General features: G+C 56.7%; 1 protein-coding gene across 1 annotated transcript in view; it reads right to left on the bottom strand.

Moving 5' to 3' along the window:
• Positions 1-11,957, bottom strand: part of LOC132386996 (transient receptor potential cation channel subfamily V member 6-like) — a gene marked incomplete at its 5' end in the record, with an annotated part of 84,724 nt that extends 72,767 nt beyond the window's left edge. The window contains 2 exons of the mRNA XM_059959353.1: positions 6,768-6,940; positions 11,859-11,957. Of these exons, the coding sequence (XP_059815336.1) occupies positions 6,768-6,940; positions 11,859-11,957 (272 nt within the window). The remainder of the gene's footprint in view (positions 1-6,767; positions 6,941-11,858) is intronic.
• Between the last annotated feature and the right edge of the window lie 3,801 nt (positions 11,958-15,758).

The raw sequence follows: 15,758 nt of genomic DNA, 5'->3' as shown, positions 1-15,758 counted from the left end.
GAACAAAGGGAACTATGGAGCTATGAGGGAGGAGCTGGCCAAAGTTCAATGGAACAATACCCTAGCAGGGAAGACAGTGGAACAACAATGGCAGGTACTTCCGGGAATAACGCAGAAGGTGCAGGATCGGTTCATTCCAGAGAGGAAGAAAGATCCTAAGGGGAGTAAGGGGCGACCATGGCTGATGAGGGAAGTAAAGGGCAGTACAAAAATAAAAGAGGAGAAGTATAACATAGCAAAGATGTGCGGGAAACCGGAGGACTGGGAAGCTTTTAAAGAGCAACAGAAGATACAAAAAAGGCAATACGCCAAGAAAAAATGAGGGTACAAGGTAAACTAGCCAAGAATATAAAGGAGGATAGTAAAAGCTTCTTTAGGTATGTGAATAGCAACAAAATAGTTAAGACCAAAATTGGACCATTGAAGACAGAAGCAGGTGGATTTATTATGGGGAACAAGGAAATGGCAGATGAGTTGAACAGGTACTTTGGATCTGTCTTCACTAGGGAAGACACAAACAATCTCCCAGATGTAATAGTGGTCAAAGGAACTAGGGTAAAGGATGAACTGAAGGAAATTTATATTAGGCAAGAAACGGTGTTGGATAGATTGTTGAGTCTGAAGGCTGATAAGTGCCCGGGACCTGATGGTCTGCATCCCAGGGTACTTAAAGAGGTGGCTCTAGAAATTGTGGACGCATTGGTAATCATTTTCCAATGTTCTATAGATTCAGGAACAGTTCCTGCTGATTGTAGGGTGGCTAATGTTGTCCCACTTTTCAAGAAAGGAGGGAGAGAGAAAACAGGGAATTATAGACCGGTTAGCCTGACGTCAGTGGTGGGAAAGATGCTGGAGTCAATTATAAAAGAGGAAATTACGACACATTTGGATAGCAGGAGAAGGATCAGTCCGAGTCAGCAGGGATTTATGAAGGGGAAATCATGCTTGACTAATCTTCTGGAGTTTTTTGAGGCTGTAACTATGAAAATGGACAAGGGAGAGCCAGTGGATGTAGTGTACCTGGACTTCCAGAAAGCTTTTGATAAAGTCCCACATAGGAGATCAGTGGGCAAAATTAGGGCACATGGTATTGGGGGCAGAGTACTGACATGGATTGGAAAATTGGCTGGCTGACAGGAAACAAAGAGTAGTGATTAACGGGTCCCTTTCGGAATACCAGGCTGTGACCAGTGGGGTAACGCAAGGTTCGGTGCTGGGACCGCAGCTGTTTACAATATACATCAATGATTTAGATGAAGGGATTAAAAGTAACATTAGCAAATTTGCTGATGACACAAAGCTGGGTGGCAGTGTGAAGTGTCAGGAGGATGTTATGAGAATGCAGGATGACTTGGACAGGTTGGGTGAGTGGGCAAATGTATGGCAGATGCAGTTTAATGTGGATAACTGTGAGGTTATCCACTTTGGTGGCAAGAACAGGAAGGCAGATTACTATCTAAATGGTGTCAAGTTAGGAAAAGGGGAAGTACAACGAGATCTAGGTGTTCTTGTACATCAGTCAATGAAAGCAAGCATGCAGGTACAGCAGGCAGTGAAGAAAGCTAATGGCATGCTGGCCTTTATAACAAGAGAAATTGAGTATAGGAGTAAAGAGGTCCTTCTGCAGCTGTACAGGGCCCTGGTGAGACCCCACCTGGAGTATTGTGTGCAGTTTTGGTCTCCAAATTTGAGGAAGGACATTCTTGCTATTGAGGGAGTGCAGCGCAGGTTCACAAAGTTAATTCCCAGGATGGCGGGACTGTCATATGTTGAAAGATTGGAGCGACTGGGCTTGTACACACTGGAATTTAGAAGGATGAGAGGGGATCTGATTGAAACACATAAGATTATTAAGGGATTGGACACGCTGGAGGCAGGAAGCATGTTCCCGCTGATGGGTGAGTCCAGAACCAGAGGCCACAGTTTACGAATGAGGGGTCGGCCATTTCGAACCGAGATGCGGAAAAACTTTTTCACCCAGAGAGTGGTGGATCTGTGGAATGCTCTGCCCCAGAAGGCAGTGGAGGCCAAGTCTCTGGATGCATTCGAGAGAGAGTTAGATAGAGCTCTTATAGATAGCGGGGTCGAGGGATATGGGCAGAGGGCAGGAACGGGGTACTGATTGTGGACGACCAGCCACGATCACAGTGAACGGCGGTGCTGGCTAGAAGGGCCGAATGGCCTACTCCTTCACCTGCGGTCTGTGGTCATACAAGACTCCAACACAGAAAACTGGCCCTTCAGCACATCTACTCTATGCCAAACCATTAGCATGCCAATTCCCAACGACTTGCCCCGGAGCATGCGGCACCCACCCATACCTACTCTGTCTTCTCCTGGCCGCCGCAATGGAGCTGGCGTGCACCCCCTGTGCGGGCAGCCCGTCCTGCACTCTGCCCCCACCTTCTGAGCGAAGTTCCCCCCCCCCCCCACCCCGTGTTCCAACTTCTCACCTTTCACCCTCAACCCCTGACCTCTGGTTGAAGTCCCATCCAACCTCAGCTTGCCTTCACCCCGTCTATACCCCTCATAATTTTGTCTACCCCTATCAAATCTCCTCTCTGTCTTCTGTATTCAGGGGAGTAAAATTCTAACCTCTTCAATCTTTCCTCATAACTCAGGTCCTCCAGGTCCCGGTCAATGGCCTTTGTAATCTTTCAGTCTTAGTTCCATCTTTCCTGCAGATAGCTGACCGAGACTGAAAACAATACTCCAGAACAGGCCTCACCAACGTCTTTTACAAGTCCATCACAACATCCCATCTCCTGTACTCGATACGACACTTCACCTGCGAGTCGGCCGGTGCGGTCTACTGCGTCCGGTGCTCCCGGTGGGGCCTTTTATATACCGGTGAGACCCGACGCAGACTGGCAGACCGTTTCGCTGAACACCTACGCTCGGTCCGCCAGAGAAAGCAGGATCTCCCAGTGGCCACACATTTTAATTCCACGTCCCATTCCCGTTCTGCTGTGTCTAACCACGGCCTCTACTGTCAAGATGAAGCCGCACTCAGGTTGGTGGAACAACATCTTATATACCGGCCGGGTAGCCTCCAACCTGATGGCATGAACATTGACTTCTCTAACTTCCGTTAATGCCCCTCCTCCCCTACTTACCCCGTCCCTGAGTTATTTATATTTTACCCACTCCCCTTTTTTTTTTCTCTCTCTGCCCGTCACTGCCTGCACTCCATCTCCCTCTGGTGCTCCCTCCCCTTCCCCCTTCCTTTCTCCCGAGACCTCCCGTCCCATGATCCTTTCCCTTCTCCAGCTCTGTACCCCTTTTGCCAATCACCTTTCCAGCTCTCAGCTTAACCCCAAACCCTCCGGTCTCCTCCCATCACTTCGCATTTCCCCCACCCCCCACTACTTCCAACTCTTCGATTAGTCCTGATGAAGGGTCTCGGCCCGAAACGTCGACAGCGCTTCTCCCTGTAGATGCTGCCCGGCCTGCTGTGTTCCACCGCCATTTGTGTGTGGCGTTTCTGTACTCAATACTCTGATTTGTGAGGGCCAAAATCTCTCTTTACAACCTGTGACGGGTCTGTGACGTCACTTTCGATGGATGATGGATGGGCCGGTGTTCCCGGATCCCTTTGCCCTGCCGCACTCCTCAGTGCCCTCCCCGTTCACGGTGTGACACCCACCCTGGTTGGTCCCTCCAGAGCACAACACCTCCCACTTGTCGGTGAGATTCCATCTCGCATTTTTCAGCCCGTTTTTCCAGCTGACCCAGATCATTCTGAGGCTGTGTCCTCTGGTCCTAGACTCCCCCACTATAGGAAACATCCTCTCCACATCCACTCTATCTGTGTCCTCTGGTCCTAGACTCCCCCACTACAGGAAACATCCTCTCCACATCCACTCTATCCGTGTCCTCTGATCCTAGACTCCCCCACTACAGGAAACATCCTCTCCACATCCACTCTATCTCTGTCCTCTGGTCCTAGACTCCCCCACCACAGGAAACATCCTCTCCACATCCACTCTATCTGTGTCCTCTGGTCCTAGACTCCCCCACTATAGGAAACATCCTCTCCACATCCACTCTATCTGTGTCCTCTGGTCCTAGACTCCCCCACTACAGGAAACATCCTCTCCACATCCACTCTATCTCTGTCCTCTGGTCCTAGACTCCCCCACCACAGGAAACATCCTCTCCACATCCACTCTATCTGTGTCCTCTGGTCCTAGACTCCCCCACTATAGGAAACATCCTCTCCACATCCACTCTCTCTGTGTCCTCTGGTCCTAGACTCCCCCACTACAGGAAACATCCTGTCCACATCCACTCGATCTGTGTCCTCTGGTCCTAGACTCCCCCACTATAGGAAACATCCTCTCCATATCCACTCTATCTGTGTCCTCTGGTCCTAGACTCCCCCACTATAGGAAACATCCTCTCCATATCCACTCTATCTGTGTCCTCTGGTCCTAGACTCCCTCACTATAGGAAACATCCTCTCCATATCCACTCTATCTGTGTCCTCTGGTCCTAGACTCCCCCACTACAGGAAACATCCTCTCCACATCCACTCTCTCTGTGTCCTCTGGTCCTAGACTCCCCCACTACAGGAAACATCCTGTCCACATCCACTCGATCTGTGTCCTCTGGTCCTAGACTCCCCCACTACAGGAAACATCCTGTCCACATCCACTCGATCTGTGTCCTCTGGTCCTAGACTCCCCCACTACAGGAAACATCCTGTCCACATCCACTCGATCTGTGTCCTCTGGTCCTAGACTCCCCCACTACAGGAAACATCCTCTCCACATCCACTCTATTTGTGTCCTCTGGTCCTAGACTCCCCCACTACAGGAAACATCCTCTCCACATCCACTCTATCTGTGTCCTCTGGTCCTAGACTCCCCCACTACAGGAAACATCCTCTCCACATCCACTCTATTTGTGTCCTCTGGTCCTAGACTCCCCCACTATAGGAAACATCCTCTCCACATCCACTCTATCTGTGTCCTCTGGTCCTAGACTCCCCCACTATAGGAAACATCCTCTCCATATCCACTCTATCTGTGTCCTCTGGTCCTAGACTCCCTCACTATAGGAAACATCCTCTCCATATCCACTCTATCTGTGTCCTCTGGTCCTAGACTCCCCCACTACAGGAAACATCCTCTCCACATCCACTCTCTCTGTGTCCTCTGGTCCTAGACTCCCCCACTACAGGAAACATCCTGTCCACATCCACTCGATCTGTGTCCTCTGGTCCTAGACTCCCCCACTACAGGAAACATCCTGTCCACATCCACTCGATCTGTGTCCTCTGGTCCTAGACTCCCCCACTACAGGAAACATCCTCTCCACATCCACTCTATTTGTGTCCTCTGGTCCTAGACTCCCCCACTACAGGAAACATCCTCTCCACATCCACTCTATCTGTGTCCTCTGGTCCTAGACTCCCCCACTACAGGAAACATCCTCTCCACATCCACTCTATTTGTGTCCTCTGGTCCTAGACTCCCCCACTATAGGAAACATCCTCTCCACATCCACTCTATTTGTGTCCTCTGGTCCTAGACTCCCCCACTACAGGAAACATCCTCTCCACATCCACTCTATCTGTGTCCTCTGGTCCTAGACTCCCCCACCACAGGAAACATCCTCTCCACATCCACTCTATCTGTGTCCTCTGGTCCTAGACTCCCCCACTACAGGAAATCCTCTCCACATCCACTCCATCTGTGTCCTCTGGTCCTAGACTCCCCCCACTACAGGAAACATCCTCTCCACATCCACTCTATCTGTGTCCTCTGGTCCTAGACTCCCCCACTACAGGAAACATCCTCTCCACATCCACTCTATCTGTGTCCTCTGGTCCTAGACTCCCCCACTATAGGAAACATCCTCTCCACATCCACTCTATCTGTGTCCTCTGGTCCTAGACTCCCCCACTATAGGAAACATCCTCTCCACATCCACTCTATCTGTCTCCTCTGGTCCTAGACTCCCCCACTACAGGAAACATCCTCTCCACATCCACTCTCTCTGTGTCCTCTGGTCCTAGACTCCCCCACTACAGGAAACATCCTGTCCACATCCACTCGATCTGTGTCCTCTGGTCCTAGACTCCCCCACTACAGGAAACATCCTGTCCACATCCACTCGATCTGTGTCCTCTGGTCCTAGACTCCCCCACTACAGGAAACATCCTGTCCACATCCACTCGATCTGTGTCCTCTGGTCCTAGACTCCCCCACTACAGGAAACATCCTCTCCACATCCACTCTATTTGTGTCCTCTGGTCCTAGACTCCCCCACTACAGGAAACATCCTCTCCACATCCACTCTATCTGTGTCCTCTGGTCCTAGACTCCCCCACTATAGGAAACATCCTCTCCACATCCACTCTATCTGTGTCCTCTGGTCCTAGACTCCCCCACTACAGGAAACATCCTCTCCACATCCACTCTATCTGTGTCCTCTGGTCCTAGACTCCCCCACTATAGGAAACATCCTCTCCACATCCACTCTATCTGTGTCCTCTGGTCCTAGACTCCCCCACTACAGGAAACATCCTGTCCACATCCACTCTATCTGTGTCCTCTGGTCCTAGACTCCCCCACTATAGGAAACATCCTCCCCATATCCACTCTATCTGTGACCTCTGGTCCTAGACTCCCCCACTACAGGAAACATCCTCTCCACATCCACTCTATCTGTGTCCTCTGGTCCTAGACTCCCTCACTATAGGAAACATCCTCTCCAAATCCTCTCAACTAGCTCCCTCCCTCTCCCTCGAGGCCCCTCACCACAATGTTGCCCTCGACAGCGGCCAGCTTGATGGGCGTGAGGCCCTCGAGGTTGGGGAGGAGGCTGGCCCTCAGAGAGGCGTCCGGCTCCTCCAAGCTCTCGATGAGGTCGTACACCTGGCAGGCGATGGTCCTGTTGGGCTGCAGAGCGAGGACGTGCAGGGCCGTGTTGCCTGAACCGTGAAAGAGGAACAGAGGGCACACAGCGTCAGACTGGCATTCCCCACCCCAGCCCTTCGCGTCAGCTCTCGGCGGCCACCGGGACACACCCCTTCCCGTTCACCCCCTCCGTCCACACTCCCAATGGGACCCACCCCTTCCCGTTCACCCCCTCCGTCCACACTCCCAATGGGACCCACCCCTTCCCGTTCACCCCCACCGTCCACACTCCCAATGGGACCCACCCCTTCCCATTCACCCCCACCGTCCACACTCCCAATGGGACCCCATCCCTTCCCATTCACCCCCACCGTCCACACTCCCAATGGGACCCCACCCCTTCCCATTCACTCCCACCGTCCACACTCCCAATGGGACCCCGCCCCTTCCCGTCCACCCCCACCGTCTACACTCCCAATGGGACCCACCCCTTCCCGTTCACCCCCACCGTCTACACTCCCAATGGGACCCACCCCTTCCCATTCACCCTCACAGTCCACACTCCCAATGGGACCACACCCCTTCCCATTCACCCCCACCGTCCACACTCCCAATGGGACCCCACTCCTTCCCATTCACCTCCACCGTCCACACTCCCAATGGGACCCCACCCCTTCCCGTTCACCCCCACCGTCCACACTCCCAATGGGACCCACCCCTTCCCGTTCACCCCCACCGTCCACACTCCCAATGGGACCCCACCCCTTCCCATTCACCCCCACCGTCCACACTCCCAATGGGACCCACCCCTTCCCGTTCACCCCCTCCGTCCACACTCCCAATGGGACCCACCCCTTCCCGTTCACCCCCTCCGTCCACACTCCCAATGGGACCCACCCCTTCCCGTTCACCCCCACCGTCCACACTCCCAATAGGATACAAACCCTTCCCATTCACCCCCACCGTCCACACTCCCAATGGGACCCCACCCCTTCCCGTTCACCCCCACCGTCCACACTCCCAATGGGACCCACCCCTTCCCATTCACCCCCACCGTGCACACTCCCAATGGGACCCACCCCTTCCCGTTCACCCCCTCCGTCCACACTCCCAATGGGATCCACCACTTCCCATTCACCCCCACCGTCTACACTCCCAATGGGATACAAACCCTTCCCGTTCACCCCCTCCGTCCACACTCCCAATGGGTCCCACCCCTTCCCATTCACCCCCACCGTCCACACTCCCAATGGGACCCACCCCTTCCCGTTCACCCCCACCGTCCACACTCCCACCAGGACCCCACCCCTTCCCGTTCACCCCCACCGTCCACACTCCCAATGGGATCCACCCCTTCCCGTTCACCCCCTCCGTCCACACTCCCAATGGGACCCACCCCTTCCCGTTCACCCCCTCCGTCCACACTCCCAATGGGACCCACCCCTTCCCGTTCACCCCCTCCGTCCACACTCCAAATGGGACCCACCCCTTCCCGTTCACCCCCACCGTCCACACTCCCAATGGGACCCACCCCTTCCCATTCACCCCCTCCGTCCACACTCCCAATGGGACCCACCCCTTCCCATTCACCCCCTCCGTCCACACTCCCAATGGGACCCCACCCCTTCCCATTCACCCCCACCATCCACACTCCCAATGGGACCCACCCCTTCCCATTCACCCCCACCGTCCACACTCCCAATGGGACCCCACCCCTTCCCATTCACCCCCACCGTCCACACTCCCAATGGGACCCACCCCTTCCCGTTCACCCCCACCGTCCACACTCCCAATGAGACCCACCCCTTCCCATTCACCCCCACCGTCCACACTCCCAATGGGACCCCACCCCTTCCCATTCACCCCCACCGTCCACACTCCCAATGGGACCCCACCCCTTCCCATTCATTCCCACTGTCCACACTCCCAATGGGACCCCACCCCTTCCCATTCACCCCCACCGTCCACACTCCCAATGGGACCCCACCCCTTCCCATTCATTCCCACTGTCCACACTCCCAATGGGACCCCACCCCTTCCCATTCACCCCCACCGTCCACACTCCCAATGGGACCCCACCCCTTCCCATTCACCCCCACCGTCCACACTCCCAATGAGACCCACCCCTTCCCATTCACCCCCACCGTCCACACTCCCAATGGGACCCACCCCTTCCCATTCACCCCCACCGTCCACACCCCCAATGAGACCCCACCCCTTCCCATTCATTCCCACTGTCCACACTCCCAATGGGACCACACCCCTTCCCATTCACCCCCACCGTCCACACTCCCAATGGGACCCCGCCCCTTCCCATTCACCCCGACCATCCACACTCCCAATGGGACCCCCCCCTTTCCCGTTCACCCCCACCGTCCACACTCCCAATGGGACCCACCCCTTCCCATTCACCCCCACCGTCCACACTCCCAATAGGATACAAACCCTTCCCGTTCACCCCCACCGTCCACACCCCCAATGGGACCCCACCCCTTCCCGTTCACCCCCTCCGTCCACACTCCCAATGGGACCCACCCCTTCCCGTTCACCCCCACCGTCCACACTCCCAATGGGACCCACCCCTTCCCGTTCACCCCCACCGTCCACACTCCCAATAGGATACAAACCCTTCCCGTTCACCCCCACCGTCCACACTCCCAATAGGACCCCACCCCTTCCCGTTCACTCCCTCCGTCCACACTCCCAATGGGACCCACCCCTTCCCATTCACCCCCTCCGTCCACACTCCCAATAGGATACAAACCCTTCCCGTTCACCCCCACCGTCCACACTCCCAATGGGACCCCACCCCTTCCCATTCACCCCCACCGTCCACACTCCCACCGGGACACACCCCTTCCCGTTCACCCCCTCCGTCCACACTCCCAATGGGACCCACCCCTTCCCATTCACCCCCACCGTCCACACTCCCAATAGGATACAAACCCTTCCCGTTCACCCCCACCGTCCACACCCCCAATGGGACCCCACCCCTTCCCGTTCACCCCCTCCGTCCACACTCCCAATGGGACCCACCCCTTCCCGTTCACCCCCACCGTCCACACTCCCAATAGGATACAAACCCTTCCCGTTCACCCCCACCGTCCACACCCCCAATGGGACCCCACCCCTTCCCGTTCACCCCCTCCGTCCACACTCCCAATGGGACCCACCCCTTCCCGTTCACCCCCACCGTCCACACTCCCAATAGGATACAAACCCTTCCCGTTCACCCCCACCGTCCACACTCCCAATGGGACCCACCCCTTCCCGTTCACCCCCACCGTCCACACTCCCAATAGGATACAAACCCTTCCCGTTCACCCCCACCGTCCACACTCCCAATGGGACCCACCCCTTCCCGTTCACCCCCACCGTCCACACTCCCAATGGGATACAAACCCTTCCCGTTCACCCCCACCGTCCACACTCCCAATAGGATACAAACCCTTCCCGTTCACCCCCACCGTCCACACTCCCAATGGGGCCCCACCCCTTCCCATTCACTCCCACCGTACACACTCCCAATGGGATCCACCCCTTCCCATTCACCTCCACCGTCCACACTCCCAATGGGACCCCACCCCTTCCCGTTCACCCCCACCGTCCACACTCCCAATGGGACCCCACCCCTTCCCATTCACCCTCACCGTCCACACTCCCAATGGGACCCACCCCTTCCCGTTCACCCCTACCGTCCACACTCCCAATGGGATCCACCCCTTCCCGTTCACCCCTACCGTCCACACTCCCAATAGGATACAACCCCTTCCCATTCACCCCCACCGTCCACATTCCCAATGGGACCCCACCCCTTCCCGTTCACTCCCACCGTCCACACTCCCAATGGGACCCACCCCTTCCCATTCACCCTCACCGTCCACACTCCCAATGGGACCCACCCCTTCCCATTCACCCCCACCGTCCACACTCCCAATGGGATACAACCCCTTCCCGTCCACCCCCACCGTCCACACTCCCAATGGGACCCACCCCTTCCCATTCACCCCCACCGTCCACACTCCCAATAGGATACAACCCCTTCCCGTCCACCTCCACCGTCCACACTCCCAATGGGACCCACCCCTTCCCATTCACCCCCACCGTCCACACTCCCAATGGGACCCACCCCTTCCCATTCACCCCCCACCGTCCACACTCCCAATGGGACCACACCCCTTCCCATTCACCCCCACCGTCCACACTCCCAATGGGTCCCCACCCCTTCCCATTCACCCCCACCGTCCTCACTCCCAATGGGACCCCACCCCTTCCCATTCACCCCCACCGTCCACACTCCCAATGGGACCCACCCCTTCCCATTCACCCCCACCGTCCACACTCCCAATGGGACCCACCCCTTCCCATTCACCCCCACCATCCGCACTCCCAATGACCCCCACCCCTTCCCATTCACCCCCACCGTCCACACTCCCAATGGGACCCACCCCTTCCCATTCACCCCCACCGTCCACACTCCCAATGAGACCCACCCCTTCCCATTCACCCCCACCGTCCACACTCCCAATGGGACCCCACCCCTTCCCATTCACCCCCACCGTCCACACTCCCAATGGGACCCACCCCTTCCCATTCACCCCCACCGTCCACACTCCCAATGGGACCCACCCCTTCCCATTCACCCCCACCGTCTACACTCCCAATGGGACCCACCCCTTCCCATTCACCCCCACCATCCACACTCCCAATGGGACCCACCCCTTCCCATTCACCCCCACCATCCACACTCCCAATGGGACCCACCCCTTCCCATTCACCCCCACCATCCACACTCCCAATGGGACCCCACCCCTTCCCGTTCACCCCCACCGTCCACACTCCCAATGGGACCCCACCCCTTCCCATTCACCCCCACCGTCCACACTCCCAATGGGATCCACCCCTTCCCGTTCACTCCCACCGTCCACACTCCCAATGGGACCCACTCCTTCCCATTCCCTTCGCCAGGCCCCATTGAGACCCCAGACGTACCCATGGAGTCGACGGCCCTGATGTCAGCCCCGCTCTCGATGACCATGCGGATGATCTCTGCATTCCCAGTGCACGCGGCGAAGGAGAGGACGTGTTCCCCTGGAGTGTGGAGTCAAGGATTCACTATCCCAAATCCAGAACCTAGCCAGTGGAAATGATTCTCCCTCTCCTTCCCTCTGTTCACTCTCCCCCTCCTTCCCCATCTCCGTTCACCCTATCCCTCCTTCCCCATCTCCGTTCACCCTATCCCTCCTTCCCCATCTCCGTTCACCCTATCCCTCCTTCCCATCTCCGTTCACCCTATCCCTCCTTCCCATCTCCGTTCACCCTATCCCTCCTTCCCATCTCCGTTCACCCTATCCCTCCTTCCCCCTCTCCATTCTCCCCACCCCTCCTTCCCCATCTCCTTTCTCCCTATCCCTCCTTCCCCCTCTCCATTCTCCCCACCCCTCCTTCCCCCTCTCCATTCTCCCCACCCCTCCTTCCCCATCTCCTTTCTCCCTATCCCTCCTTCCTCCTCTCCATTCTCCCCACCCCTCCTTCCTCCTCTCCATTCTCCCCACCCCCTCCTTCCTCCTCTCCATTCTCCCTATCCCTCCTTCCCCATCTCCGTTCACCCTATCCCTCCTTCCCATCTCCTTTCACCCTATCCCTCCTTCCCATCTCCTTTCTCCCTATCCCTTCCTCCCCCTCTCCATTCTCCCTATCCCTCCCTTCCCATCATCTTTCTCCCTATCCCTTCCTCCCCCTCTCCATTCTCCCTATCCCTCCCTTCCCATCTCCTTTCTCCCTATCCCTCCTTCCCCCTCTCCATTCTCCCCACCCCTTCCCCCTCTCCATTCTCCCCACCCCTCCTTCCCCCTCTCCATTCTCCCTATCCCTCTCTTCCCATCTCCTTTCTCCCAACCCCTCCATCACCATCTCCGTTCACCCTACCCCTCCGCAGCTCCGTTCATCCTACCCCTTCCTCCATTCACCCTACACCTCCCTCTCCACCCCACCCCTCCTTCCCCATCTCCATTCACCCTACCCCTCCCCATCTCCTTTCACCCTACCCTCCCTCCCCATCTCCATTCACCCTACCCCTCCTGCCCCCTCCATTCTCCCTATCCCTTCCTCCCCATCTCCATTCTCCCCACCCCTCCTTCCCCATCTCCATTCTCCCTATCCCTCCCTTCCCATCTCCTTTCTCCCGACCCCTCCATCCCCATCTCCGTTCACCCTACCCCTCCCCATCTCCATTCTCTCTATCCCTCCTTCCCCATCTCCGTTCACCCTACCCCTCCCCATCTCCTTTCACCCTATCCCTCCCTCCCCATCTCCATTCACCCTACCCCTCCTGCCCCCTCCATTCTCCCTATCCCTTCCTCCCCATCTCCATTCTCCCCACCCCTCCTTCCCCATCTCCATTCTCCCTATCCCTCCCTTCCCATCTCCTTTCTCCCGACCCCTCCATCCCCATCTCCGTTCACCCTACCCCTCCCCATCTCCATTCTCTCTATCCCTCCTTCCCCATCTCCGTTCACCCTACCCCTCCCCATCTCCTTTCACCCTATCCCTCCCTCCCCATCTCCATTCACCCTACCCCTCCTGCCCCATCTCCATTCTCCCTATCCCTCCCCATCTCCATTCACCCTACACCTCCCTCTCCACCCCACCCCTCCCTCCCCATCTCCATTCACCCTACCCCTCCCCATCTCCTTTCACCCTACCCTCCCTCCCCATCTCCATTCACCCTACCCCTCATGCCCCCTCCATTCTCCCTATCCCTTCCTCCCCATCTCCATTCTCCCCACCCCTCCTTCCCCATCTCCATTCTCCCTATCCCTCCCTTCCCATCTCCTTTCTCCCGACCCCTCCATCCCCATCTCCGTTCACCCTACCCCTCCCCATCTCCATTCTCTCAATCCCTCCTTCCCCATCTCCGTTCACCCTACCCTTCCTGCCCCATCTCCATTCACCCTATCCCTCCCCATCTCCATTCACCCTACCCCTCCTGCCCCATCTCCATTCTCCCTATCTCTCCCCATCTCCGTTCACCCTACCCCACCCTCACCATCTACATATCCCTCCCTCCACATCTGCATTCACCCTAACCCTCCCAATTCTCTGTTCACCCTACCCCTCCCCATCTCCATTCACCCTACCTCTCCCTCCACATCTCTGTTCAACCTACCCCTCCCCATCACCATTCACCCTACCCCTCCCTCCACATCTCTGTTCACCCTACCCCTACTCATCTCCATTCACACTAACCCTCCCTCCCCATCTCCATTCACCCTACCTCTCCCTCCACATCTCTGTTCACCCTACCCCTCCCCATCACCATTCACCCTACCCCTCCCTCCACATCTCTGTTCACCCTACCCCTACTCATCTCCATTCACACTAACCCTCCCTCCCCATCTCCATTCACCCTACCTCTCCCTCCACATCTCTGTTCACCCTACCCCTCCCCATCACCATTCACACTAACCCTCCCTCCCCATCTACATTCTCCCTACCCCTCCCTACCCCTCCCCATCTACATTCTCCCTACCGCACCCTACCCCTCCCCATCTACATTCTCCGTACCCCTCCCTAACCCTCCCCATCTACATTCTCCCTACCCCTCCCTAACCCTCCCCATCTACATTCTCCCTACCCCTCCCCATCTACATTCTCCCTACCGCACCCTACCCCTCCCCATCTACATTCTCCGTACCCCTCCCTAACCCTCCCCATCTACATTCTCCCTACCCCTCCCTAACCCTCCCCATCTACATTCTCCCCTACCACTCCCTACCCCTCCCCATCTACATTCTCCCTACCCATCCCTAACCCTCCCCATCTACATTCTCCGTACCCCTCCCTAACCATCCCCATCTACATTCTCCGTACCCCTCCCTAACCCTCCCCATCTACATTCTCCCTACCCCTCCCTAACCCTCCCCATCTACATTCTCCCTACCCCTCCCTAACCCTCCCCATCTACATTCTCCCTACCGCACCCTAACCCTCCCCATCTACATTCTCCGTACCCCTCCCTAACCCTCCCCATCTACATTCTCCCTACCCCTCCCTAACCCTCCCCATCTACATTCTCCGTACCCCTCCCTAACCATCCCCATCTACATTCTCCGTACCCCTCCCTAACCCTCCCCATCTACATTCTCCCTACCCCTCCCTAACCCTCCCCATCTACATTCTCCCTATCGCACCCTAACCCTCCCCATCTACATTCTCCGTACCCCTCCCTAACCCTCCCCATCTACATTCTCCCTACCCCTCCCTAACCCTCCCCATCTACATTCTCCCTACCACTCCCTACCCCTCCCCATCTACATTCTCCCTACCCCTCCCTAACCCTCCCCATCTACATTCTCCGTACCCCTCCCTAACCCTCCCCATCTACATTCTCCGTACCCCTCCCTAACCCTCCCCATCTACATTCTCCCTACCCCTCCCTAACCCTCCCCATCTACATTCTCCCTACCCTCCCTAACCCTCCCCATCTACATTCTCCCTACCCCTCCCTAACCCTCCCCATCTACATTCTCCCTACCGCACCCTAACCCTCCCCATCTACATTCTCCGTACCCCTCCCTAACCCTCCCCATCTACATTCTCCCTACCCCTCCCTAACCCTCCCCATCTACATTCTCCCTACCACTCCCTACCCCTCCCCATCTACATTCTCCCTACCCCTCCCTAACCCTCCCCATCTACATTCTCCCGTACCCCTCCCTAACCATCCCCATCTACATTCTCCGTACCCCTCCCTAACCATCCCCATCTACATTCTCCGTACCCCTCCCTAACCCTCCCCATCTACATTCTCCCTACCCCTCCCTAACCCTCCCCATCTACATTCTCCCTATCGCACCCTAACCCTCCCCATCTACATTCTCCGTACCCCTC

The sequence above is a fragment of the Hypanus sabinus genome, unplaced genomic scaffold, assembly GCF_030144855.1.
Source record: "Hypanus sabinus isolate sHypSab1 unplaced genomic scaffold, sHypSab1.hap1 scaffold_1460, whole genome shotgun sequence".
NCBI classification, from domain to species: Eukaryota; Metazoa; Chordata; class Chondrichthyes; order Myliobatiformes; family Dasyatidae; genus Hypanus; species Hypanus sabinus.
The sequence above is the reverse complement of the archived record's forward strand: the minus strand, read 5'-3'. Positions and strand labels throughout refer to the sequence as shown.